Source organism: Nomascus leucogenys, chromosome 11, assembly GCF_006542625.1.
Source record: "Nomascus leucogenys isolate Asia chromosome 11, Asia_NLE_v1, whole genome shotgun sequence".
NCBI lineage: Eukaryota > Metazoa > Chordata > Mammalia > Primates > Hylobatidae > Nomascus > Nomascus leucogenys.
In genome coordinates this window covers 58,211,298-58,236,696 of record NC_044391.1, presented here as the reverse complement: position 1 = coordinate 58,236,696, position 25,399 = coordinate 58,211,298, and the positions used below count along the sequence as shown (strand labels likewise).

Genomic DNA, 25,399 nt, shown 5'->3' with positions numbered 1-25,399 from the left:
ACATTTTCCAGGACAATCCCAACTTGTTCCCAGGAGAGGATGGGAAAGGTAAGCTGTGGTTGGCCTTCCCCTTGCGCTTTTTCTCAGACCCAACGTGGATCCCCTTAGAGTATCATCAAACTCACACCCTGTAATAGACCCTGTGCTGCCGGAAAACTTAGCCTCATTTTACAGTCCTGGCTAGTGCCCTTGGCCTCTCTGTGACTTTAGCTTTCACTGGCACCTGACCTTATTCTTCCCATATAACACAGAGAGTAGAATTTTTTTTCTCAGGCTCCGCCATGTGAATTCTTAGTACAGCAAAGATGTGAGACGCCTCCCTACACATATCCCCACCCATCTCCACTCCCACCCTCAACCTCCTGCCAAATGGTTAGCCAATCTCTGCTTGAAACTTGATCACTCCCCAGGTAGCCTCTCCCATGTCAGGATCAATAGAAAGGTGCTTCTTATATTGAGCCAAATTTGTTGTAGCTTCCTGAAGCAATATTGATGGAATTTGGATATGGGATTCATTGGAATAGGACAGCAACCTATATGAATAAAGCATTGTGTTCCCAGGCATGCCCCTCCAGAAGTCTTTGGGGGGGATGTGGCAGCTAACTGCAAACATCATATCAACCCATAGTGATAAGACACTGTGTTCCCCTGCACGCCCCTCTATTGTCTCTGAGAAGTTTCTCCCCATCTCACCTATCCTGGCAGCAGGCCTGTCAGGGGACAGGCAGAAAAGGGAAAGATGGGCAGAGAGCCTGCCCACATGTGGAGGAGAAGCCCACCTTTCAGGGGACATGTGGCAGCTAACTGCAAAGACACTGCCTATCTGGGTCATCGGCTAGAGTCAGCCACCCTTCCTGTGGTCCCACGGAAGGCTTTCGAATCTTTGCAGTTAGCTGCCACATCTCCCCCAGAGACTGCTTTCCTGGGCCTTTCACCGGTACTCCTGTGACCAGGCTTCTGATTCCCCACCACCACTGTCCTGGTCACCCTCCTCCGAGTAGGCTCGTATTTATTACAGTCCTTGGAGCTCAGAGTCCCCAGAGTGATCTGACTCCAGAAGAGCCTAAACAAGCTCTAGACGTGACTCTCTTCCTGATTCCCATGGCTGCCACCAGCAGCTGCCACACCTTCTGACTCACGTCTCCTCACCTGCCAGCTGGACACTCGAAGTCATGTTTACACCCACTGCTCTCCATCCATGTCTTCCCTTACTAGTCTGTGTGCTCTTGGCTCTTGGCTGCAAGTGTGGGACACTGCATCTGTCTGCTCCCTCTCTCCTTCCCTTCGGACTGCCTCTCTGCCCATTTCTCCCTTTCCTACACATCTCCTGACAGGCCTGCTGCCGGGACACGAGAGATGGGAAGAAACTTCTCAGAGAGAATGGAGGGGCGTGCCTGGGAACACAGTGTCTTATCAATATGGGTTCCTGTCATATTCGAATGAATCCCATGTCCAAATTTCATCAAAGTCCCTCCAGGGAATTAGAAAGTAGATCACATCTTTTATGTGATTCTTTTACATGTACTCAGAACTACCACATAGGATGAGGTGATGGCTTAACTTTCTCCATTATGGAATTTCTGCATCTCTGCTTCCCTCAAGGCATCGATTTTTTTTATTATTATACTTTAGGTTTTAGGGTACATGTGCACAATGTGCAGGTTTGTTACATATGTATCCATGTGCCATGTCGGCTTGCTGCACCCATTAACTCGTCATTTAGCATTAGGTATAGCTCCTAACGCTGTCCCTCCCCCCTCCCCCCACCCCACAACAGTCCCCGGAGTGTGATGTTCTCCTTCCTGTGTCCATGTGTTCTCATTGTTCAATTCCCACCTATGAGTGAGAACATGCGGTGTTTGGTTTTTTGTCCTTGTGATAGTTTACTGAGAATGATGTTTTCCAGTTTCATCCATGTCCCTACAAAGGACATGAACTCATCATTTTTTATGGCTGCATAGTATTCCATGGTGTATATGTGCCACATTTTCTTAATCCAGTCTATCGTTGTTGGACATTTGGGTTGGTTCCAAGTCTTTGCTGTTGTGAATAGTGCTGCAATAAACATACGTGTGCATGTGTCTTTATAGCAGCATGATTTATCGTCCTTTGAGTATATACCCAGTAATGGGATGGCTGGGTCAAATGGTATTTCTAGTTCTAGATTCCTGAGGAATCACCACACTGACTTCCACAATGGTTGAACTAGTTTACGTCCCACCAACAGTGTAAAAGTGCTCCTATTTCTCCACATCCTCTCCAGCACCTGTTGTTTCCTGACTGTTTAATGATGGCCATTCTAACTGGTGTGAGATGGTATCTAATTGTGGTTTTGATTTGCATTTCTCTGATGGCCAGTGATGATGAGCATTTTTTCATGTGCTTTTTGGCTGCATAAGGCATCGATTAAAGATGTCTCTGCCCATGACTCCACTCAGTTTATGGGCCTCAGCCCCTTCCCTCTCTAGCTCAGTTTCTCCTGTCCAGCTGCTCCTTCTCACCCCCACACTCTCTCTTATTTTGAGTCTCTGAGATGACTATTCCCCTGTTTGGAGGGCCCTTCTCTCACCTTCCCCACCCACACCTCTCTTCCTCGGCCCTGTTCCATATTCCAGTCCTCCAGGAGACTGTTGGAGCCAAATGTCCCTTCCCCAGCACTGGCACCTGTCATAATTCCCACTGTTTCTGTTTTGGGGGGTCTGCCTGTGTCCTCAGGATAGGCCTTGCTTCCACTCTCAGGCTAGGAGGTCCTTAGAAGCACACTCAGATTTCTCTTCTCTCTGAATCTTCCCTCCCCCAGAATATGTCATTTAGTTGTGAGCAACTTAAGAGTCAGAAACATGTTCATTCAACATTGCATTCCCAGTGCCTAAGCCACTGCCTGCCACACAGTAGGAGCTTTATAAGTGCTCACTGAACAAGTGTATAATTGACTTTTGAATGATCAGCCACTTTAAGGATTAATAAGACTATGTCTGTAAGATTCTTCAAGACTGTGTATTGCTTGTACAATAAAAAATAAGAATAAATTTTAACTACCCAAATATAAATAATTTCAGAGGTCTGCAGAAATTTTAAAAGAAATGGCCCAGGTACCATGGCTCACACCTGTAATCCCAGCACTGCGGGAGGCCAAGGTGGGAGGATCACCTGAGCTCAGGAGTTCAAGACCAGCCTTGGCAACATGGTGAGATCCCATCTTTATTTAGAAGAAAGAAGAAAAAGAGGAGAAGATGAAGATAAAGATGAAGACAGAAGAATGAGAAGGAGAAGGAGAAGAAGAAGGAGGAGGAGGAGAGGAGGAGGAGGAAGAGGAGGAGAAGGAGGAAAGAAGAAGAAGAAGACAAAGATGAAGAAGAAGAAGAGGAAGAAGGAGGAGGAGGGAGGAGGAGGAGGAAGAGGAGGAAGGAGAACAGGAGGAGGGAGAAGAGGAGGAAGGAAAAGGAGAAGAAGGAGAAGGAGAAGAAGAAATAATGCATCGCCTGACCAAACAGCAGTTTGAGATCACAGAAAAATTTATTATAGAAATACCAGAAATGCTGCCCCTTGATGGTACAACTTTGAACCAGGAAATGATGAAGTCACAATCACAGCCTAAGAGACCCACACTGAGCCCATCCAATGCCCCAAGAGAATCATGGACTTGGAAGTTGTGTTAGGACTCAGCTAGCAAGTGAAGGTGACTCCAGATCTTAGACGCAAAGCTACATTCCCTCTCTCAAGGCCTGATACTTTCCTCCTCCTGCCCTCTCCAGCACATCTCAAGCCTCTTACATAAGATTCAAAATTAAGAGTCAAATTCTCACAAAGCGCTCACAGCCACAGAGAACAGAAGGCAGGAGGGACTAGAGAGGTCTGGGAAAGGGCATTAAAGTGCCTTGCAAAAAAAAAAAACGGGCAGCTTCCTGACTGACTTGGGGTTAGAACTCTTCCAAGACCCAGGTCAGATCCTCAGACTCCTCAGGCCCGAGGCACCTGGATGGAACAGAGCTGGGCTTCACATGCCCACCCAATGGGGCAATACTCAGAGTGGTGATGAAGCAGAGCTTAGGAAGGATCAGGCTTCAAAAGAATGGAGCTGTCAGGAGGAAACAGGACAGAAGCAGAACTTGTTTGTCTGTTCATCAACTCCTGCATCCACTGCTAAAACAGGCTTCCCTTTGGGTAAGGATTCATGACCCCATGCCCTCTGAAATACTCCCACCTTGAGTTGTTTACACAAGGGAGAATGCTTCCTGAGACAGAGGCTCAGAATCAGGACAGTGATGCCTTACAGATATCTGATGTGGGCAGCAAATCTATACTCTCCATCAACATGAGTGTATGAGGCTATGGACCAAGAGGCAGGAATAGGCCACTGGTGCAGAGGTTTTCCTTACCAAGCTAGCTTGCCCTGCAATCAGCTACTTCCCCCAAAGGGATCATCCTGTGGCCCCCGGCAGGGCTGAGGGGCGTGGATTCTTGTTCACAGAGCAGCCCAGGTGCAGCAAAGGGAGCCTGGGGCTGAGATAACCAACTCATTATGCGCCTTGTCGATGCTCTACAGGCTGTTTCCCTCCATTACTAAACTAGATGCCTGGTATCTTTTAGCACTGGGGATCAGTGCTTAGCTGCCGCGGCTTGAGTTGGGGCATAAGGGCATTCTACTTGGAGGCAGAGGAATGATAACAATGACTTCTCCCTACCTTGCCAACTCACACAGCCTCTGCCTCTAACTGGAATGTTTCTGCTCACCCTGGGCTACCGATCTTCCAAAACGGTGGGAGCAGGAACAGCAGCAGGGCCAGCAGAGCGGGGTCTGAGTGAGAATGTGCCTAGCTGTGACTCTGACTGCAAGCCAGTGCCCTCCAAAGAAAGATCTGCTGTTTGGACTTATCCACCCTGCTTCCCCCATTAGAGTCGAATTTATTGGCAAAATTGCTGAGACCCATCAAGAAAAGTGAATGAGAGGGGGGTCAGGAAGGGCGTGGAGGGGAGGAGTTTGAGGAGAGGGCGGCGCGGATGCAGGCGTGAGGTGTGGCAGAAACGAGGCCTCTACTCCAGGATCCGCCTGTGGGAGGTGTTGGTGGAGGTCTGGATGATCTGCACGCGCGAGGATCCGCGGCCTCTTCTGCCGCTCCCTCCGTAGCTCTCGCCGCCGCCACCGCTGCTGCCATAACCGCCTCCACTCCCGCCTCGTGCGCCGCCTCCGCGGTAACTTCTTCCGCCGCCATAGCCCCCACCGCTGCCGCCGCCGTAGCCTCCTGAGCCATAGCTGCCGCCGCCTCCCGCGCCGCCGCTGATGTTCACCTGGCTGTTCTGCACGGCTGTGGGGAGGGGACAGTGCACACGGGGTCAGAGGGACCGTGCAAGGCCCCCACCTGCACCCGCCCCTGCACCGGCAGCCTCCTGCATCCTCGATCACCCGTGGCATCTACTTGCAAACCCCATAAATTGAAAATTGAAAGTGTTCCCACTTGAAAAGTATTCTTCATACTACAAAGGGATGCCAGGGTTCCTCTCAGCAACACACTTTCATTGTTTATTGAATATGTATCCTAAAGAGTTCTAGCCGCTGCTGATTCCCCCTAGGCATCATTTTAAAAAAGGCATCATAACAATTCAGCAGACCTGAAATCATAACCATTTATTTCAAATGAATTCTTCCAGGCTTTGCCATTACACTTGCTTACTTTGGTGTCTATTGTACGGGACTGGAAGCTAAAATGCCAGACTTTCCGTTCTCTGCTGGCCACCTCCCGGCCCTCCCTCCACCCAGCTCCGCCAGCCTCTCTCTGTCCTTGGGCTCTGCTACTTACAGATGCTCACATGGCTCTGCAGCTCTCCTGACATTCTGTAAAACCAAAGCACACGGTCAGCCAGACCCACAGGGCCTGAGGAGAGAAGGCGGTGGCCCACAGACATCTGGATCAGAGGTGTCCCCAAGCCTTAGGGAAATGTGTGTGCATGAGCAGAGGTCAGAAAGCCAGTGGGGCAGAGAGAATTTTCAGCATTTTCATGAAGCCTTTTAGCATTGGGGGTGACTATCCAGCTGCAGTGGCTTGGGTTGGGGTATAAGGACATTCTACTTGGAGGCAGAGGACTGATAACAATGACTTCTCCCTACCTTGCCCACTCACGCAGCCTCTGCCTCTAATTGGAATGTTTCTGCTCACCCTGGGCTACCAATATTCCCAAAAAGGTGGGGCTTATCTTTTCTCCAAATAGCCAGTCCCACAGCTTCAGGGGTGCATCTCGAGCGTTAGCCCCAGAAACACAGCTGCCGGACTCACCTGCTCTCCTCGCCCTCCAGCAGCTGGCGGTAGGTGGCGATCTCCACATCCAGGGACAGCTTGACCCCCAGCATGGCCTGGTAGTCACGCAGCAGCCGGGCCAGCTCCTCCTTGGACTGCTGCAGGGCCTCCTCCAGGTCTTGCAGCTTCTGCCGCGCATCCTGGAGGGCCTGCTCGCCTCTCTCCTCAGCATCCGAAATGAGTGACTGCATCTGTTCAATCTGCTCCAGAGACAGTTGGAGACCATTTAATGGTTGAGTTTCCAGAGCTCGATCTGGCACGGCATTGTGGGAGGTGCAGGGCTTGGTCAGCCCTCCCTGAGCACCCATCCCACCTGCTTCTTCACGTTGCTGATCTCTGCCTGCAGCCTCTGGATGGTGCGGTTGAGCTCTGCAATCTCCATCTTGCTGTTCTTCAGGTCGTCTCCATGTCTCCCTGCCGTGATCTGGAGCTCCTGGTACTAGGGGCCAAAGGCAGCATCATGGTCAGCATGTGCTGCCCACTACAAGCCCCTCCAGGAGGGAGTAGGTCTGGGCTGCTCTCCCCTGGGAGATTCCCACCCAACTTGCACTGTGGTCACCCCTACATACACACTCACAGCTATACCAAACCTCCCTCACCCGGGCTGCAAACACATGTATACATGCACACGCTCACAGTATACCAAGCCTCCTGCATTCCCACCAGTCTCTGGGCAGACTCTCATCCCAGCCATACAAACCTGCTTTGTGATGCCCTTTCTACCACCTTTTCACACATCTAAGCCTTCATGTTGGTCCTTACCCACAGAGACCCCCTCACTCTTTCCACTCACCATGTAGCTTCCCGCCCTTCTGCAGGATGATCTCCCTAGCAGTCAGGCAGGACCTCATGTCCTCAGAGGCCCTTCACCTGCTCCACGTTCAGTCTCATTTCCCCTCCATATCTGTTTCTGTCTCTGTATTGCCCCATCAGTCAGAACTCCACCCCCAGGACAGGGCTCTGAAGTGGGTAGGAGAAGCATCGACTCAAGGGAATCTGCACTCTGCTATTTTTCACTGTTGGCCATCTGCCTCCTAGTCTAATGTCGAAATCCATTCCACCCCCAGAACACTGTCTGCAGGACAGTGGGACAGAGGTCAGCCAGGATTGGAGTTGGCCACAGATCATCTTCAAAGCCAGTCATCAATGCTAGTTGTTCAGAATTTCGTGACCGGACTGTCAGCCACGCCCTTTCAACCAGAGGCTTCACTATCCAAAAAGATCCAGGTCCGTTTATGGAAAAGAAGTAACCAAAGATGTACCCAACAACTTAGCCACAAAGAGGTTGATCTAATAAGGGAGGGTGTAGTCTTACAATATAATACCAGGCTGTTAAAAATGCGGCAGATTATTTAGTGTCAGAGAAAAGTATCCATATGCAGTAAGTAAAAGAGAAAGTACAGCCTGGCCAACATGGCAAAACCCTGCCACTACTAAAAATACAAAAATTAGCTTGGTGTGGTGTCGCGCGCCTGTAATCACAGCTACTCAAGAGGCTGAGGCAGGAGGATCATTTGGACCCAGGAGGCGGAGTTTGTAGTGAACTGATATCAGGCCACTGCACTCCAGCCTGGGAGATAGAGTGAGTTTCCATCTCAAAAAAAAAAAGTAAAAAAAGTATATTTTAATAGATACCATTATGAAAAAAAGAATAAAAATCATTCTAGTGGTGAGGGGAATGGGTTTGTAGACACAAACCCAAGTTTAATTAAGCTCTGGCTCTGCCATTTACTAGCGACAAGGCATTAGGGAAATTAAGTAATCTCACACACTACTATCTATTATAAAATGGTGATAATGAAATTCTTACCTCATTGGTTGTTGTAAGGACTGAATGAAATAATAATATATATGTAAAGCACTTTGTGCAGTGCCTAACACATATGAGTTCTCAATAAACATTATTGGGTTTGTGCAAAAGTAATTGCGGTTCTTGTCATGGCAAGAACCGCAATTCCTTTTGCACTAGCGTAATAGCAATGAAGAACTGGTAGAAGAGATATTAACATATTAATAGCAGTAGTGAGAGATGGGTAATCTTTACATGTAATTTCTAGAATTTGTATAACGAACACATTTTACTTCAGAAATGAGAGAAAGACAATGCAATAAGAGAAAGACAATTCTGGGAAGAAACTGTTTTTCTGGGCACCAAATCTGGGGGCCGCACCCACCTTGGTCTGGTACAAGGCTTCGGCCTCATCCTTGCTCCTCTGTGCAATCAGTTCGTACTGGGTCCGCACTGCATCGATGATGCTGTCCAGGTCCAGGGAGCGGTTATTGTCCATGGACAGGATGACGTTGGTGTCACTGATGTGAGTCTGCATCTGAGACAGCTCCTGCGAGGCATGGCGCACAGGCTGACTCCTTCCATTCTCCTCTGGGGGCCTCAGTTTTCCTCTGCTGCTCCCTCAAGGCTCTCAGGGGAAGCCAGAAGCCTGGGCCAGGTAGTCTTGGGAAAAGCTCTTGGAATTGTTGTGTGCAATGAGAGATAATAGGGAGAGTCTTAACTGCCTCCAGGGAGAAGGAAGGAGCCCAAACCTGGAGCGTTCAGATACCATCTCCCCATCACACTTCTCCTGCAGCTGCCACTCTGCCTTGCTCTGACTTGGCCACCATAGTGAGCTGGGCTCCTTGGCAGGCATGCCTGTTCCTTGAAACCACATGAGTTCTCTGAGGCAGTAGAATAGACTCTAGTTAAGGAGCACTTGGACTCACTTTTGAGTCTTGGCTCTACCGTTGACTAGCTAGGTAATGAAACAAGTAATTTAACCCCTCAGTGCCTCAGTTTTCCCATCTGTAGAATGGAGACACTCATAACATAAACTTCTAACACAGCATCTGGCCCAGAGCACGTACCCCCAAGTTAGACACAGGCGAAAGAGGGCCGGGTGGCAGAGTGTTTGATCCCCCACCACTAAGGTCAGGTTCCACTCCCGTTGAGACTCACACTGTCACCTCCCACAGAGTTTCCTAACAGCTCCATCAACTCCCCAGAATTAATGAAGATTTCTGGTTGGTTTTGCCCCTTATATGTCTGGGTGATTTCCCAGACAGGTTGGAAGCCATGAACCAGGGACACGTTCGCCTCCACCTAACTCAGGATTTTCCCAGCCTTCCATCTTCATTACCCCAACCTGGGGATTCTGAGGATTGGGGTGGAGAGGATGACTGACTCCAGGCCCACAGAGTTGGGGTACCTGGGGAGATGAGTCCCTAGTGGGTAGTGTTGGGTTTCAGGCCTCCCCTCTTACAGCCCATACTCCTTGTGAGATGTGAGAAAAGAAAGGGGGTTCTTATAAAGGCTTAACTCACCGTCAAAAATAAATATTTCAAGAAATTGACCTCCCCAGTCAGAGTGTCCACCCTGGACTCCAGGTCCACTTTGCTCACATAAGCAGCGTCCACATCCTGAATAGCAGGCAGAAACAGTTTGACTTTATTGCCCAGGCATTGCCTGCCACCAGCTCACTGGGTGGCTCAGGCAAGCGGCAGAGCCACTCTGGGTTTATTTCCTTACCTAAAAAATTCATCACCTCACTCGAATAAGGGACCCACAAGTCCTGGCTTTCCTGGCCAGAAGGAGATGTGACACCAACCTCCACATCTCAGTCAGTCACACCCAACACCCCAGGACCTTCCCTGGGTCCCAAGGCTACACGTAACCGACACTCAAAAGCTGTCATTTCACTTCATTTCACTTTCAGGACCCCAGAGAGATACGAACTCAAGGCTTTCTAAAGAGTCATTATCAGTGTTGGTTCCAATGTAAGGGCCCCGCATTAAGGCATCACACATAGCAAGCCGGCCATAGAGGCCACCCTGCCATTGTCACAGAGCATCCCATAGGGATTCCTCACTCCCCTCAGCCTCCTGGGTCCACAGCCACCCTCGGGACTCCCCTTTCCCTCACCTTCTTCAGGATGACAAAGTCATTCTCGCTGCCAGTCCTCTTGTTGATTTCGTCCTCATACCTGTCAGGCGAGGCAAGGAGCACAGAAAGGCTGCAGGCTGACCTTGGCTCCCTGAGGTCCCTCCTTTCAGCAGAAAGCTTGGAATTCCCCAAACATTTGCTGTCCTGGGCTCAGAGGACCCTGCTCAAGGTGCTGGCTGTCCATTCCCAGAGGCTGGCGCTCTCATGGATGAGGGCAGAGCTAACTCCTGGGTCTGTGGGCCAACAGAGGGGACCCCAGGCCAACATGGAAAACCCAGAGCCACAGAGAAGGTCCCTGGAATGTCTATTTTTATGTTGATGTTTTACCTTTGTAAATGTGTCAAACTCATTCATTCCTTAAAATTGAGAACATGAAATAACAACCACTTTTACTAAATATTTTTGAAAAGAAAAAATTTAACCTACAATTCTGTACCCCACCCTCCACCAACACCTCCAGCATGGATTTCCTTTTTCCCTCGTTGATTCACACACACTTGGATCTCTACTGGCACGACACAGTAAGCATGCCAAGGCGATGGGAGAGAAGCACCCTGCACCCCACGTAGGGAAGAAGAGGGAGGGAGAGGCTCGGCTGCCTGCACAGCTCAGGAGCAGCTGATCTGGAATTCGACAACTCCTGTCACCCCTACTGTTTGTAGTCATAATAGCAAGGGTTTATTGACTGCTAGGGGTGTACAGCCACAATACTAAGAACTTATTAAGCATCATTTCATTCAAACCAGCAGTTCTCAAAGTGTGGTCCCCAATCCACAAGCATCAGCATCACTTGGTAACATGTTAGAAGTACAAACACTCTCGCCACATCCCATATCTGCTGAATCAAAAACTCGGGAGGCAGAGCCCAGCAATCTGATTCTAGCAAACAGATGCATGCTAAAGTCTGAGAACCACACATCTACCCACAACAATCCAACAAGGGAGGTTCTTGCTATTCCCATATTACTAATGTGAACACTAGAGACTTAAAAAGATGAATTTGTAGGCAGCTAGTAAGTGGCAGAGCCCACACTGGAAATCAGGCTTACTTGGTTTCAACATCCATGAAGCTATCCTGCCCATCCCCACCCAATGCAATTGACAGCTGGCTGCCAATATCATTCTACCTGGGTTGCCACATACAAAACAACGCCTCCTGCAGTTGTGCAGTGCAGAGCCTGCATGCCCCGCCCCCCACCCTTACACATTAAACACTGAAGCAGAATGTCCTGCCCCTGTGACCAGTTTCCGGCCATGCTTCTCGCCTGTTTTGCCCTGCCTGGAGTCTCACTTGCTCTTGTAGTCCTCCACGACCTCCTGCATGCTCCTGAGCTCCGTGTTCTGGCGCATCTGCTCCGCATTGAGCAAATCCACCTGCCTCCGCAGGTCACCGATGTAGTTCTCCAAGAGGGGCTCCAGGTTGTTGGTTCCAGTTGAGGTGTTCACCTGCTGCAGCAACTCCCATTTTGTTTGTAGCACCTGGTTCTGCTGCTCCAGGAATCGCACCTAAGAGCAAGAGACCCCAGTCCACCCCAGGCCATGGATCAGAGCAGCTCCCCCATGAGTAGGGGGATCCATACCCCCTCAACACATCCAGACCTCAGATAATCCGGATGGCTCCTCCAAGGGTCAGAGAGCTTCCTTTTCTCTGGGATTGAGACACACAGAGGGCAATGTGGTTTCCTGACAGCCAATGGCTGTAAGGTCAACTTGCCTAAAATTGACACTAAGCTCACTCTGGTTTTGAAGGTAAATCACCTCCCTCATTTACATCATAGAGCACTCACCCTCCACACTCAATTTATCCATGCCAACGTAAGGCAATGGTGTCTCGGAGCATCTGAGACACTGATGACCCCAAGGCTCCTTTCTCTTTGTGGTCAAAATGCATTATGTGATAGAGGAGAGGAAGAAAGAAAAAGAGAGAAGGATCAATTTGGCTTAGAACATTAAATTAATTCCTGAGCAGACTTGCTTGGGCGCAGGGTGGGGCCCTGCAGCCACCACCACCTCTGCTGTCTGCCAGGAGGTTTGTCAGGAAAGTAACTCATTTAAATGCTTTTATAATGCAGACAAAATTTATAGGGCAAATGTTCTCATTTTTTAAAAGTCTAATGCATTCAAGTGCCCCAAAGTGAGGACTTTGGGTTATCAGGTGTTTGAGAACTACCCACTTGCTATTTCCTGGAAATGGAGAGTGGACATCACCCAATATTTTCACCACCTCTTCTCCCAAAACTGTGGATATGGAGGTAAGATACAGGGCCCAGTGAGGCAGCTGGCTGTGCAAAGTGTGTGGCTTGTCCTTGGCATGATAATGACCAGCCTCCACCTTTCCTCAGCCAGCTACACACTGTGGAGCCTCCGCTCCAGTGCCCTGATAGAAGCAGTGGTGCTGCCTCCAGACTTTGCTCAGCTGCATGCAGGCGCTCATGCACAAAAACACACACCCTCCAGAATCCGGCTTCCTCCTCCAGGCACCGTGTAAAGGGGCAAACCCATTGCTTTGTGTGGTCAGAACGGAACCCTGAAGACACTCCCCTACCATGTGACACTAGTGAGTATCCCCCAAATCCCCCAGCCCTTGAGACTTTGCCCGTCTGAGGGGCAACCCTGGTTAGCTCCCTTTGGATTCTGACTCTAGGCTGGAAAATGTTTGCAGACAGCACCACCTCCCATGGCTCATTTTTGCTCACCTTATCAAAGCAAGAGATTAGGCAAGCAGCTCTCCCAGGCTTGTCAGCACAGCTCACAACAGCGTGAGAAATTCCTGCCACTCTCTATTTTTACTCTGTGGTGGCACTCCCAGAGAGTGAAGAAATCAATTCAGCACTCATTCACTGCACTCAGTGGCAGTGGCATTGTGGGGACCAAAAGAAAGAATCCTGTGGTCCCATGGAGAGTCTCCACATAAAACAATGAGGGAGCAGTGACACAACTCTGGGTGCTCTGGCTTTAGCCCAGGTACCCACCTGCAATATCCCAGGAGCTCATAGAAGACACTGTGGTTCTCATCAGGCCACCCAAACTGCAAAGGCAGAGTCTGGCTGCAGGGAGTGCCTTAACCACTAGAACAATCAGTAAAAGCCACTGTGTTTTTCCCCAGGTTCCCCAAAACACTCCTGGTCTGTGCCCCACCAGCAAAACTCAAGGGCAGCTCAGCTAACACTAATGGAATGAGGCATACTGCTGAGCGACCTTCTCCCCACCCTCTGCTTCAGGGCCCCTCCCCTGCACAGGGACCTCCCAGTGCCCTCAGCAACCCAGGTCTCCTCAACTCTTTGCCCAGGAAACTCCTACTCACCGTTTAGACCTCAGCTGAGGTGGCATCCCACCAGTGTGTCCCCTTTGCAGCCCCTTGTTCCTTGCCTTTCTAGATCTGTTGAGACTTGCAGTCCTTTGGCAGTGTGTGAGCATCTGTCTCCTGGGCTGCACTGGACCCCATGAGGGCAGGCCTATGTCTACTTTGTTCTCCAGGGGACACAGTGGACCCATGGACACACAACACCCAACACAGAGAAGACAAAAAGTGTCATGCACTCATGAAGTGCAAAAGGTTTTAGAATTGCATGCTGATGTGGGCTATCCAGGCCACTCACCACCCCTAGCATAAAGATCTAAGGGTCAGCTGAGCAAGGCCAGGCCAGTGTCCTAGGTGGAAGAGCTGAAACCCTCCTTCCCTTTCTGAGGCCCTGTCCCCTTGTCATTGGTTCTAGAAAGCCTTTGTCTCCATTTCCACTCTCTGAGCGTCCAGCACTGACCCCTGAGGGGCTGACCCAATTTGTCATACAGTTTCTATGTATTGAGCAATTCTCATGTGTCAGGCACTATTCTGGGTGCTAGGGATTTGGTAATAAACAAAGCAGGCAAAATCCCTGCTTTCTAGGAGTTTGCATTCTATTTAGAGAGATTACTATAAAGAAATAATCATGTAAAAAATACAGTGCCTCAGAAGGCCGCAGGGACTATGGAGTCACACAGGGCAGGGGCATAGGAACGCTGAAGTGGTGGTCAGGGAAGGCCCCACTGAAACTGTGACATCTGAGCAAAGACCCACAGAAGGTGAGGGAGGAAGGTGAGCCTCTCTTTGGGGGGAAGACTTCCAAGCAGAGGGAACGGCACGTGCAAAGACCTTGAGACAGAACTGAGCCTTGGTTGCTGGTGAGCAAGAGGAGAGCAGGAGAGGAGGCAGAGGGGCACAGAATGCTGCAGACAACAATGAGTTGGAAGCTTGGGGGCTATTTTCGAGGCCTCACTCTGCTTACTAGCCATTGTATCCTGAAAGCTGTTCCACCCAGTGAGGGCAATGTGGCCTGATTCCACAAATGCAAGTGTGGGCTTAGCAGCAGCTGCGGGTTGAAGGGCAGATAATATAGGGCCTTGTAGGACTTGGGCTTTTCTTTCAGTTGAGACAATAAGCCACTGCAGGATTCAAATGGAGGAGTGGCGTGACATGCTTTTAAAGGATGGCTCTGCTGTGGTGTCAAGAATAGGCTATACAGGGTCAAGGGTGAAAGCAGGAAGACCAGTTTGGAAAGCAGAGTCAGAAGTCACCTGTCATAGAAGCCTTCTTCCTTCCAGCCAGGCCACAGCCCACCTGGCTGAGGAACCTCTCCTCATAGTCATCATAGGCCGTGACCCTCGAAGGACAGGAGGCCCAGGTCTCTTCCACCCTAGCCTCTGCCCACTGCCCTATGCCATGCAACTGGACAGACCCTGTGCATGGCAGGGGCCATAATCGGATGAGCCTCAGGAGGTCAGTTGCCAGCAGCCTGTGGTCATTTCCCAGCCCTCTCTCCTCCCTGCTCCTCTCTTGGCCCAGCCGTGACCTCCGAGTAGTGACTGCTTGCTCCAGTGAAACCCTCTAACCCCTGCCTGTGCCTGAAGCATGGTGATACTCAGCCAAATTTTCCATGCAGCATGATCAGAAGCCACAGGAGCACGCTGCTGTGTTGCGCTCCTCTTCGGCAGCCTCTGGGCCTCAGCACTCTCACCCTCCTCCACCCGCTCACACACTGTCCCATCCCCAGCATCTGCTCAGATATCAGAGGCCTGCCCTGCCACCCAGCATGGCCTCTGGCCACAGCTACCCTGCAGTCAGGCCACAGGTCAAGCTCTGGCTTCAGCACTGGACTCCTGTGGGGACTGAGGGAAAGTCACTGAGTGTGCAAGTGGCCTTGGTGCTCTGTGGGGCTTCCCACTGCATCCCTGAAGGCAAAGTTCCTCCTGGGGAGGTGCTAGTGGCCACTGTGCCTCGACCTCCAGACAAAAGGAGATGCTGGAGGGAGGTCTTCACCATGGCGAGTTCTCCAGCCTCTGCTATTGCTTTGGACCTAATCTGAAGTTTCAACAGGGAACTAAGGACAGGGCCTTCTGTGTCTCCATCTGGCCCATCCTTGGCCCTTGATGAGTCAAAAGGGGGAGCTCAGACAGAACCCTACATTGCATGCTATTGACTTTAGCCCCAAGAGATACCCACCACCAGGGCATTCACCATGCCCTGCCTGCTTCTCCTGCCCTGGCTCTGTGGCTTCATCTCCACTTCTCTCCTCCACCCCCTGGATCCCATTTTCTCCAGGAATTGTAACCGTTTGAAATTCCCTAAAGGTGTCACACTTTCATGCCTCCTGGTCCTTCTGCCTGAAAATCCCCTCTGCCCTAAAAACCCATTTAACTCGTGCTCACTTCGGCAGCACATATACTAAAATTAGAACCCATTTAACTTTTCCTCCACCTTCCAGACTCAGAAAGCAGAGCTCATGACACCCTCCTTTGAGTTACCATGGCCCAGAGAGTACTACCCCTATTGACACACTTCACATGCACTGTCGTAATTCTCTCCTCTTTAGACGTGGGCTCCTTGATGGCAGGACCTGTGTCCTAGTCACCTGTAGCACCTGGCACAATGTCTGGCCTATCATAGATTCTTAGAAAATATTTGTGGGCTAGATGGGTGGATGCATGGGTGGGTAGTTGAATGGATTGATGGATGAGTGAATGAACAAATGAACGTGTGTGTGTGTGTGTGTGTGTAAATGGATCGTGTGGATGGGTGGATGGATGAATGGACAGATGGGTGGATAGTTGGGTGGATTGATGAATGAGTGAATGGATGGATGTGTGTGTGTGTGTGTGTGTGTGTGTGTGTGTGTGTGTGTGTGCATAAATGGATTGTGTGGAGGGGGATGGATGGATGGATGGATGGGTGCATGGGTGGATGGAAAGTGAATAATTGTGAATGAGAATGAGGATACTACACCATGTATCTGTTGAGTATTTTCACACTGTTTATCTCCTTTCCTGCCAAAAGGAAAAGATAGAATTAAATCCCTGCAAGAAGACAAATTGAAGCCCAAATGGGGTAAATGATTTCCTAAGGTCCCAGGCCAAGCTGAAACAGCACGATGTGATGAGAGGTGGCAGGGTGTAATCTCTCTCAGTCATTTGGTCAGTGACCAATGACCCTCCCTGCCCCTGAGGTGCTCACCTTGTCAATGAAGGAGGCAAACTTGTTGTTGAGAACCATAATCTGCTCCCGCTCCTGGGTCTTGATCCTCTGAATTTCAGGGTCCACCTCCAGGTGAAGTGGCTCTAGGAGGCTCTGGTTAATGGTCACCTCTTGGATGCCCCCAGGAGGACAAGAAGGACCAAAGCCCCCAAGCCCAAAATTGCTAGCCCCAAATCCAGCACCCCCAAAACCACCTCCTCCAAAGCCACCAGCCCCAATGCTGCCAACCCCAAAGGATCTGCCCCCTCCAAATCCCCCTACTCCCCCACCCTGGCAGAAACCACTGGTGCTCCTCCCCATTAGACTAATGGAGATGCTTCTACTGCCACCCAGATTGTAGAGGCTCCTAGAGCCAAATCCCCTTCCATGGATCCCATATCCACCACCACCACACCTCCCTCGAGCATAACACACAGAACCCACAGCCCGACTCCCACCACCAGAGCCTGCAGAAGAGCTGGTACTGTAGACCCGCCTGCTCCTTGAACTAAACGCAGACTGAGAACTAAATTGGCGGCTCATGGTTGCTGGAGCATCCAGAGAATCAGGCAAGAGAAAGAGGCTGGCAGGAAGGAGGCAGAGACCAGAGAAGAAAGGAGCTCTGACTCCTTTGGAAAGGATCTGGCTCCGTCGCTATATATACACACACACACATTGCTGGGCTGGGCACCTTTACAATCCTGAAAGGGGAGTATTAATGTTTAGTTTGCCTGCCAGCAACATCTGTTTAAAGCCTCACACCTATGAGTTGCAGAAATCAGATTGCAGACAAACTTCCACAACTCGATCATTTATCATTCATCTCTTGCCATTTAGAGATCAGAGTGCAAGAATCTCTCAGGATCTCATTGCTGGAAACTTCTATACAGATTCCCCCCAAATCATCAGTTCATCTCTTCCTAAGAAACTCCACCGTTGAATTGTTTGTTTCTGGGATGTGCCTGGGAGATCTGGGGCAAAGTTAGATGGTGTCTAGAGACCTCAGGACCACAGCTGGGACAGAGGTGGAAAAACTTTCTGTCATAGCATTGTGCTGGTGGGGCAAAAGTTTTGTTCCAATATCCCCATACACTGCTTCTGCTCCCTGCAGTTATCATTACCATGAGCACCCAAAATTCTATCACATGGAAGTGCAGTACTGTGGTCACTGAGTACAAGTGGAGGCCCACAGATTCTGCCCAAGGTCATTCACGTTGCGTGTTGCTTGATAAGCCTCAGACTTCTCAAACACAAAACCACACAAGGTACTTCAGCACCAAAAGTCTGTGGTTATAGATTTGTTGAGCATCTACCAGTACCTAATATTGTCTTCTAGACCAGAAGACAAACCATCCCTAACTATCTCTCCTTCTGTTTTATTATTTCCGGTTCTTTATAGACAATACTTTTGTAAAATAGAATTAAAGGAATTACCTCTTAAAGATAATTTTTTAAAAAGATATACAAAATGCAAGCCCCAATTGTTTTGATTTTTAGATTCAGCAAATAAAACATTGTTTAACTGCTAAAAATAGCAACAATAATAATAATTTTCTAAATGGTTACTCTCAAATTCTGTGCTTACCACAAGGCAATAACAAAGCACCGTAGACCAGCACTGATCTGTGCTCATCCTCTGAGAAGCACGTCCCAGACAGCATCCTGAGGAGAAGCTAATTCAGTGAGCATCAGTGTCCGCCAACAAAAAAAAAATGTGTGTTTTCCCTCTGGACTCAAATAGCTGTGGCTTTCATCCAAAATGTAATAATAATTTTTTTAACTTGGGGAAAAAAATCTCCAGCCTTCGAAAAATGGCTAAGTGATGGCTTGCCCAATTGGATACAATTATTTTAAATCATCTTGTTGGAGACTCTGCAGCAGAACCGGAAACCACTTGTGATACTATGTACCATATTAAAGGGAAAGGGCAGACTACATGATGGAGTCTGTGCTGTGAACTCATAAGAACTAAGAATGCAGAAGGCCAGGCACGATAGCTCACTCCTGTAATCCCAGCACTGTGGGAGGCAAAGGCAAGCAGATCACTTGAGCCCAGGAGTTCAAAACCAGCCTGGCCAATGTGGCGAAACCCCATCTCTACTAAAAATACAAAAAATTAACCAGGTGTGGTGGCACACTCCTGTAGTCCCAGCTCCCAGGGGTCAGGGGGGCTAAGGTAGGAGGATCTCTTGAGCCTGGGAGGTCAAGGCTGCAGTGAGCCCTTATCGTGCCACTGCACTCCAGCCTGGGCAAGAGAATAAGACCCTCTCTCAAAAAAAAAAAAAAAAATGCAGATGAGACAGACTTTGTAAGTAACTAGAAAGTGAGTTGATTTATTTACAGACTGTGGGAGGAGTTTTCCTAGGTTTTTTTGTTTGTTTGTTTGTTTGTTTTTTGAGACAGAGTCTTGCACTGTTACCCAGGCTGGAGTGCAGTGGCACAATCTTGGCTCCCTGCAACCTCTGCCTCCTGGGTTCAAGCGATTCTCCTGTCTCAGCCTCCTGAGTAACTGGGATTACAGGTGCCTACCACCACGCCTGGCTAATTTTTTGTATTTTTAATAAAGACAGGGTTTCACCATATTGGCCAGGCTGGTCTAGAACTCCTGACCTCAGGGGATGCACCCGCCTCAGCCTCCCAAAGTGCTGGGATTACAGACATGAGCTACTGTGCCTGGCTGAATTTTCCTGGTATTTTAAATATCCTTTTTCTTTATGTTCATTGCAATAAATATTTTTGGCTCACGCCTTTAATCCCAGCACTTTGGGAGGCCAAGACAGGCGGATCACCTGAGGTTAGGAGTTCAAGACCAGCCTGACCAACACGGAGAATGCCGTCTCTACTAAAAATACAAAAAATTAGCCGGGCGTTGTGGCACATGCCTGTAATCCCAGCTACTCGGGAGGCTGAGGCAGGAGAATCACTTGAACCCAGGAGGCAGAGGTTGCGGTGAGCCGAGATCGCACCGTTGCACTCTAGCCTGGGCAACAAGAGTGCAACTCCACCTCGAAAAAAAAAAAAAGAAAGTTGTGGCAGAAATCCCAGTAGAGGTGGGGAAGAACAGGTGGTAGAAACAAGAGCAGTGTGGGGGCGCCGCAGTGAAAAGTCATCCTGGGCAGGGAAAGGCTCCAAGGGCAATTCCAAGCTTCCGCACCCTCTTCTCATGAACCTCTGCATTCCGTGCATAGTATCTGTTCAGTGGGTCATCCAGGAGACACCGTGGGATAGAGGAGACAATGAGCCTGAAATTTATAGGCAGAAGCCCTGCTGCTTGCTGGCTGTGTCATCTTAGGCAAGCTGCCTACTCTAGAGTCAGACACTTAAGGAACCAAAGTGTCTATTTCTCAAGGATTCAAAGCTATAAGTCATGTGGGGAGAAAAAAGCACAGAGCACTGGAATCACTAAACAAGCAGAAATAGCTGCTCACAGATCCTGGTGGGATGACAGCTGTCCTACTTTGCCTGGGATTTTCAGTACTTAAACCAGGATCTACCTGGGCAAATCAGAACAGTTGGTCACCCTAGCCCTAGGCACCTATGGTCCACAAAGCTGTACTCCTAACCCTAGGGTAGGAGAGGGAAGCCAGGGCCTAGCCTCCAGCACAGAGTGACAAGGAAAGAACCAGTAGAAGCAGAGGTAGGAAAGAGAGTGAAGCTAGGGAATGGGGTGGGTTCGTGTGAGAAAGCTGCCTGAAGACCAGGATTGTGAGTCAGGTATCAGAGGAGAGGCAGAGAGAACAGGGCAGGGGAAAGAAGCAGGGGTCTGGCAGAGAAAATGGGGGCTGATAGGAGAAGGGACAGTAAGTCCCAGACAGGAAACAGCAGTGGTGTGGCGAACAGATCCTTGAGTTGGGCATCTTGAAACCCAGCTCTGACTCCTGGCTCCCCCCACTCCTAGCCCCATGGCTGGGACACTTGACTCCTTGAACCTCAGTTTCCTGACCTCTAAAATAAAGAAAATAGTAGCCAGGCAGGCACAGTGGCTCACACCTGTAATCCTAGCACTTTTGGAGGCAGAGGTGGGTGGCTCACCTGAGGTCAGGAGTTTTGAGACGAGCCTGGCCAACACAGTGAAACCTCGTCTCTACTAAAAACACAAAAATATGTAATCCCAGCTACTTGGGAGGCTGAGGCAGGAGAATCGCTTGAATCTGGGAGGTAGACGTTGCAGTGAGCCGAGACGACGCCACTGCACTCCAGCCTGGGCAACAGAGGGAGATCTGTCTCAAAATATATATATATATAAAATAACAGCTTTGTAGAGTGATAGTAATGAATGGCTACAATCAACTATGGAAGAGCACTTTGTAAGCCCCAAGGAGTCACACAAGTGGGGTTCCTTTCCCCAGCCCCTCCCTGTGAACCCACCTCTGTCTCTGGCTGCACCACCCACTTTCAACCCCACCTCCCCCTCATGAAGAATGCACATAATTAACCCCTTTGCGTCTGTCTCTACTGCCACCTAAACAGATAGGAAGCTCCTTGCTGTTGGGACAAAACTTCATGGACCAGGAGCCCCTTTCCTCCCGCAACTGCTGGGCAGTGTGGGCCAATAACAAAGGCCTTCATGACTGAGCTAAAGTAAAGACATGTGGACAGCTTGGAGAACCAAGAGCTTGGGCCCCACCATTAAGTGCCCCTGGAGTTAAAGCCCAGCTCCCCCCACGTACCAGTTTTATGATTGAACTAATCACTGAGTTCCCTGAACCCTATTCATCTGACCGTTAAATAGAGCACTTGAAGACAACGAATATTTTAAAAGGCTCGCTCTTACGAGTGGTGTTATTGTGTGGCTATGGCTACAGCATTGAGACCTATGAATGCGATGAGAGTTTTTAGAAAGAGAAGCAGCTGGAAAAGGCTTCACAGAAGCAAAGGCAAGCTCAAGCTAACCTTGAAGGATGTACTGTAGGCCAGTGGGAATGTGCTCTGTGGTAGGGACCGGGACTGGGAAGGACCAGAGAAACTGCTCGTGCCAAGGCCTAGAGGAAGGAATGGGCACGTGAGGGGGTGGGATGGCGGAGCCATGAAGAGGCCCCCTTGCCTCAAGGGAGCAACTGGGAAACCCTGAGGCCTGAGTTTGGCTTGGATCACAGAGGGCTCCAGCAATGTCTTTGAGTGCAATTTGTTCAGCACTCACCCAGGTTTCTATATACTCTCATGCTGAATGTGAAAATATTCCATTGTGATAACATAAAAAGGAAGTCCCAGACAGCAGAGTTTAGGAAGCTTCTTTGATCTGTCTATGATCAAATTTCAGCATCCAATGCCAACATCGTCGTCTACCTCCCGTCAGCTGATGGCCCCTGCTGGGCTGCTGTCATCCCTTGAAGGGCTTGGGAGGGGAGGAGGGATACACCCACTAACTGAGTTTTTGGTGAAGGGCGATAGCTATTCTCTACTTCCTCAGAAGAAAAAAAATGACTTAAAGTGAAGCATGAGAGATTTTGCTTGTCTTAAAGGAAGTGTTTCAGCTCAGATCAATATTAGTGGGTAAATAATGTTCCTAGGACGAATCACTACCCCTAAAAGAAACTCCTCAGCTGGTTAGACTGCAGAGAGCAGCGGTTTCTAAACTGGCTCACACTGGAATCACCTAGAAAGCTTCAAAATCGCTGGTGCCGGGGCCCACACCTAAGGAGTAGAGTTTAATTGGTCTGGGGCTATGGTCTGGACTTTAGAATTTTTAAAAGGTGGTTTTAATGTGCAGCAAGTTTGGAGACCACTGGCCTGGAGGAAACAGAAGGACAAATGGAACAGCCTCTTGAGATTCCATTCAGTCTAAGGACACAGATAGCAGTAACGATCATTATCATAATAGTGAACTTCACCAGGTGATTTCCATGGACCAAGCACTGTGCTGTCTATAATATGGAAGGTCTCGTGAAATCTAAATACCAACATCATAAGGAAGATATTCTTACTGTGTTCATTTTGCAAATGGAGAAAGTGAGACTTGGAAAGAGAATCTTGTCCAAGAATACATTAATGAAAATAGTGGAATGGAGATTTGAACCCAGGCATTCCCACTTCAGAACCTACATGTATTGCAGAAGAGATGGGGTCCTTGGAGAGAGATGTGCCCACTTCCTCCTCTCCCCACCTGCCACCTTAAAAGGAAAGTGGGAAGTTAGTTGAAGGCTCCAGCTCATCCAGCCCATCTCGCAGTTACTGAAACCCAGGGCTGCCAAGAAGGTGAGGCCCAGAGCAACTATCAGCCACCTGGATCACAGTTCAGACAGCAGCGGGAAGCAGGGTTCAGAAGAGCTGCTGGTATGACCAGCAGGAGCAGCTCCCAAAGCTCTATCCCCCACCTCACCCTACATTTCCCAGGGTCTGGAGGTGGATATCACAGAGGTGTGTCAGGGGCGTGGGGCTGGAAAAAGGAAGGGAGGGAGACTCTCACTCACCAGTCCCCACCAAGGAGAGAGTGGAGAGCTGCAGCCCTGGTCTAGGAACGGGGGCCTTTAACCTCCTTGAAATGAGAGCCTTTTGACCTGTCGTCAGCACAGGAGAGGCAGTGATGTGACACATATCAGGGAGAGAAACCTCTTGGGACTGAATAGAAGCTGCTAGCCTTGGCTTCCCCACCTTTTGCCCACTCTTCTTCCTGCATAAGAGCATCACAGCCAAACATATGATGGACGGTATCAGCCCAGTCCTTCATTTTACAAGGAAGAAATGGGTATAAAGACAGGGACTTGGCCAAAGTTACCCAAAAATGGTGGTGGTGCAGCCAGAACAAGAACTTGGCTGCCCTCCCCTCCAATTCAGAAAGAATAAGGAGGCCTATGTGAACTTCTCAGGTGCCTCTGTGCTCCTGCAGTCTGGGAGAGATGACTATATGGGGCGTCCCACCTTCAATCTCTAACAAGCCTGCATGCAGGGGTGGGAAGGTGGTGCCAGGCACACAGGAACATCCCTGGTGAATCCTCTGATTTCTGGGTTGGGGTGTGTGTTTGGGGCAACAACTAGGGCCTTAAGCTCCTCCTGAGGCCCAAAACTAGCCTGGACGCCACTTGGACATCTCTTTAACTAGAATCTCAGTGTCTGCCTAGAGCATAAGAATCGGGCAGTCTCTTTCCTTCTTGGCAAACACAATAGGTGCTTTTGGGCCTGGATATTGTCTAGAGGCCTCACTAAGGGCAGCTTGCAAATTCCCACGGCAAAGGTCCAGAGACAATATCGTGCCAGGCGTGTCAAAGCTCTTCCATCCAACATGCTGGAAGTCATGACTATTTTTACAATCATTTATTTATTTATTTATACAACCATTTATTTGTTTATAATTTGCCCAGGCTGAAATGCTCACTGCAACCTCCACCTCCTGGGTTCAAGCAATTCTTGTGCCTCAGCCTGGCAACTCTCTTGTCTCTGAAGCAAAGGGAGCAGCTAGGCAGGTGTGGCCCCAAAGGAAAATAAGGCTACAGGTTAGACTTGGATTGAATTCCAAAAGAAACAGTGAGGTCCCGGCAAAGGAATGGCGCTGTCTGGGCAGAGAATGCTTCTATATGTTGGATCAAAGAGGATGGGCCAGTCTCAAGGTTACAGGGGTAGCTAGTGGTGGGGTGGGACCAGCATTCCAAGTCCCTGAGGGTAATATGAGACCTGCCATCAATTCCAGGTTCATGTCTCACTTGACCATGATGGGAGAGATTACAGTGCTTTATAACCATAAGGAATTTGCAGTGTATTATTCTCTTCATTTAAAGAATAGACAGGTTCCTGAAACGTTGGCCATAATTAGTAATGATCCTTTATTGAGCTCTTACAATGTGCCAAGAATTAAACAGATGACATGATTCCATCCACACAACTGCATTTTACTGATGACTTTTGGGTGAGGGGTCGGGAGGGTGGCCAAGCAGCCTGCTCAAGGTCACACACTCCTGGTAAGGAGTGGGCCCAGATTACACCTGGCAGCTGGGTTCCAAAGCCTAAGAGTTTCTTGCTGTACTATCTTATCTTCTGCTTTATGGGGCAATTTAGGAGGTTAGGCCTGCTGGAGTTTGAATCCTGGTGCCATCCCTTCTAGTTATGTGACCCTGGAAGAGTTCATTCATCTCTCTGTGCTTTCATTTCCTCTTTTGTGAAGCAGAGGCCATAACACTGCCTACCTCACAGGGCTGTGAAGATTAGATGGGTTAATTCAGAAAAAGCTCAGCACATGTCAGGCAAATAACAAGAGATCATCAACTTTAGCAATTATTATATTATTACAAAAGCAAATTTCTATTAACCAAACTGCATGTTCCATCCAGCTTCCCTTAAATTAGAAAGTCACCATAAGAGGAAACCGTGGCCCTGTAGTATATTGTAAATCATATAAAAGATGCAGACAAGCTTTTCTTTAATCATCTATTTAAAGGAAGATGGCAATTTATTGATGAGTTTGAAACAAGCCAAAAGTATCTCTTCTGTCGTTAAGCTAAAGGGCAATCTCTCCGAGCTGCATTCACTGCTTAGGAGGCACATGTGGGCTCGCTTTATCTTGTTCATTTAGAGAACTTGTTCACCATAGAGAAAATTTCATTATAACTGATATTTTGTACCCTTTAACCAACATCTCCCCATTTCTCCCACCCCTACTTCCAACCCCTGGCAACCACCCTTCAACTCCATTTCTATGAGTTTGACTGTCTTAGATTACACATACAGTGACAGTCTAAGGTATTTGTCTTCTTT

At 49.1% G+C, this 25,399-nt stretch overlaps 1 protein-coding gene across 2 annotated transcripts; it reads right to left on the bottom strand.

The window, feature by feature from the left end:
* Positions 1 to 3,483: 3,483 nt before the first annotated feature.
* On the bottom strand, positions 3,484 to 17,341 carry KRT77 (keratin 77). Of its 2 annotated transcripts, XM_030822611.1 has the most exons (10): positions 16,715 to 17,286; positions 12,015 to 12,099; positions 11,519 to 11,733; positions 10,207 to 10,267; positions 9,609 to 9,704; positions 8,468 to 8,632; positions 6,607 to 6,732; positions 6,273 to 6,493; positions 5,799 to 5,833; positions 3,484 to 5,306 (listed from the first exon to the last, which is right to left on the bottom strand). In XM_030822611.1, exons 3-10 carry the CDS (start codon positions 11,575 to 11,577, stop codon positions 5,035 to 5,037), a joined length of 1,035 nt encoding a protein of 344 aa, XP_030678471.1. In that variant the 5' UTR covers positions 11,578 to 11,733; positions 12,015 to 12,099; positions 16,715 to 17,286; the 3' UTR covers positions 3,484 to 5,034. The 2 variants fall into 2 exon arrangements, with proteins under 2 accessions (XP_030678471.1, XP_030678470.1); XM_030822610.1 differs by lacking the exon at positions 12,015 to 12,099 and having other exon boundaries at positions 16,715 to 17,341.
* Positions 17,342 to 25,399: the final 8,058 nt, after the last annotated feature.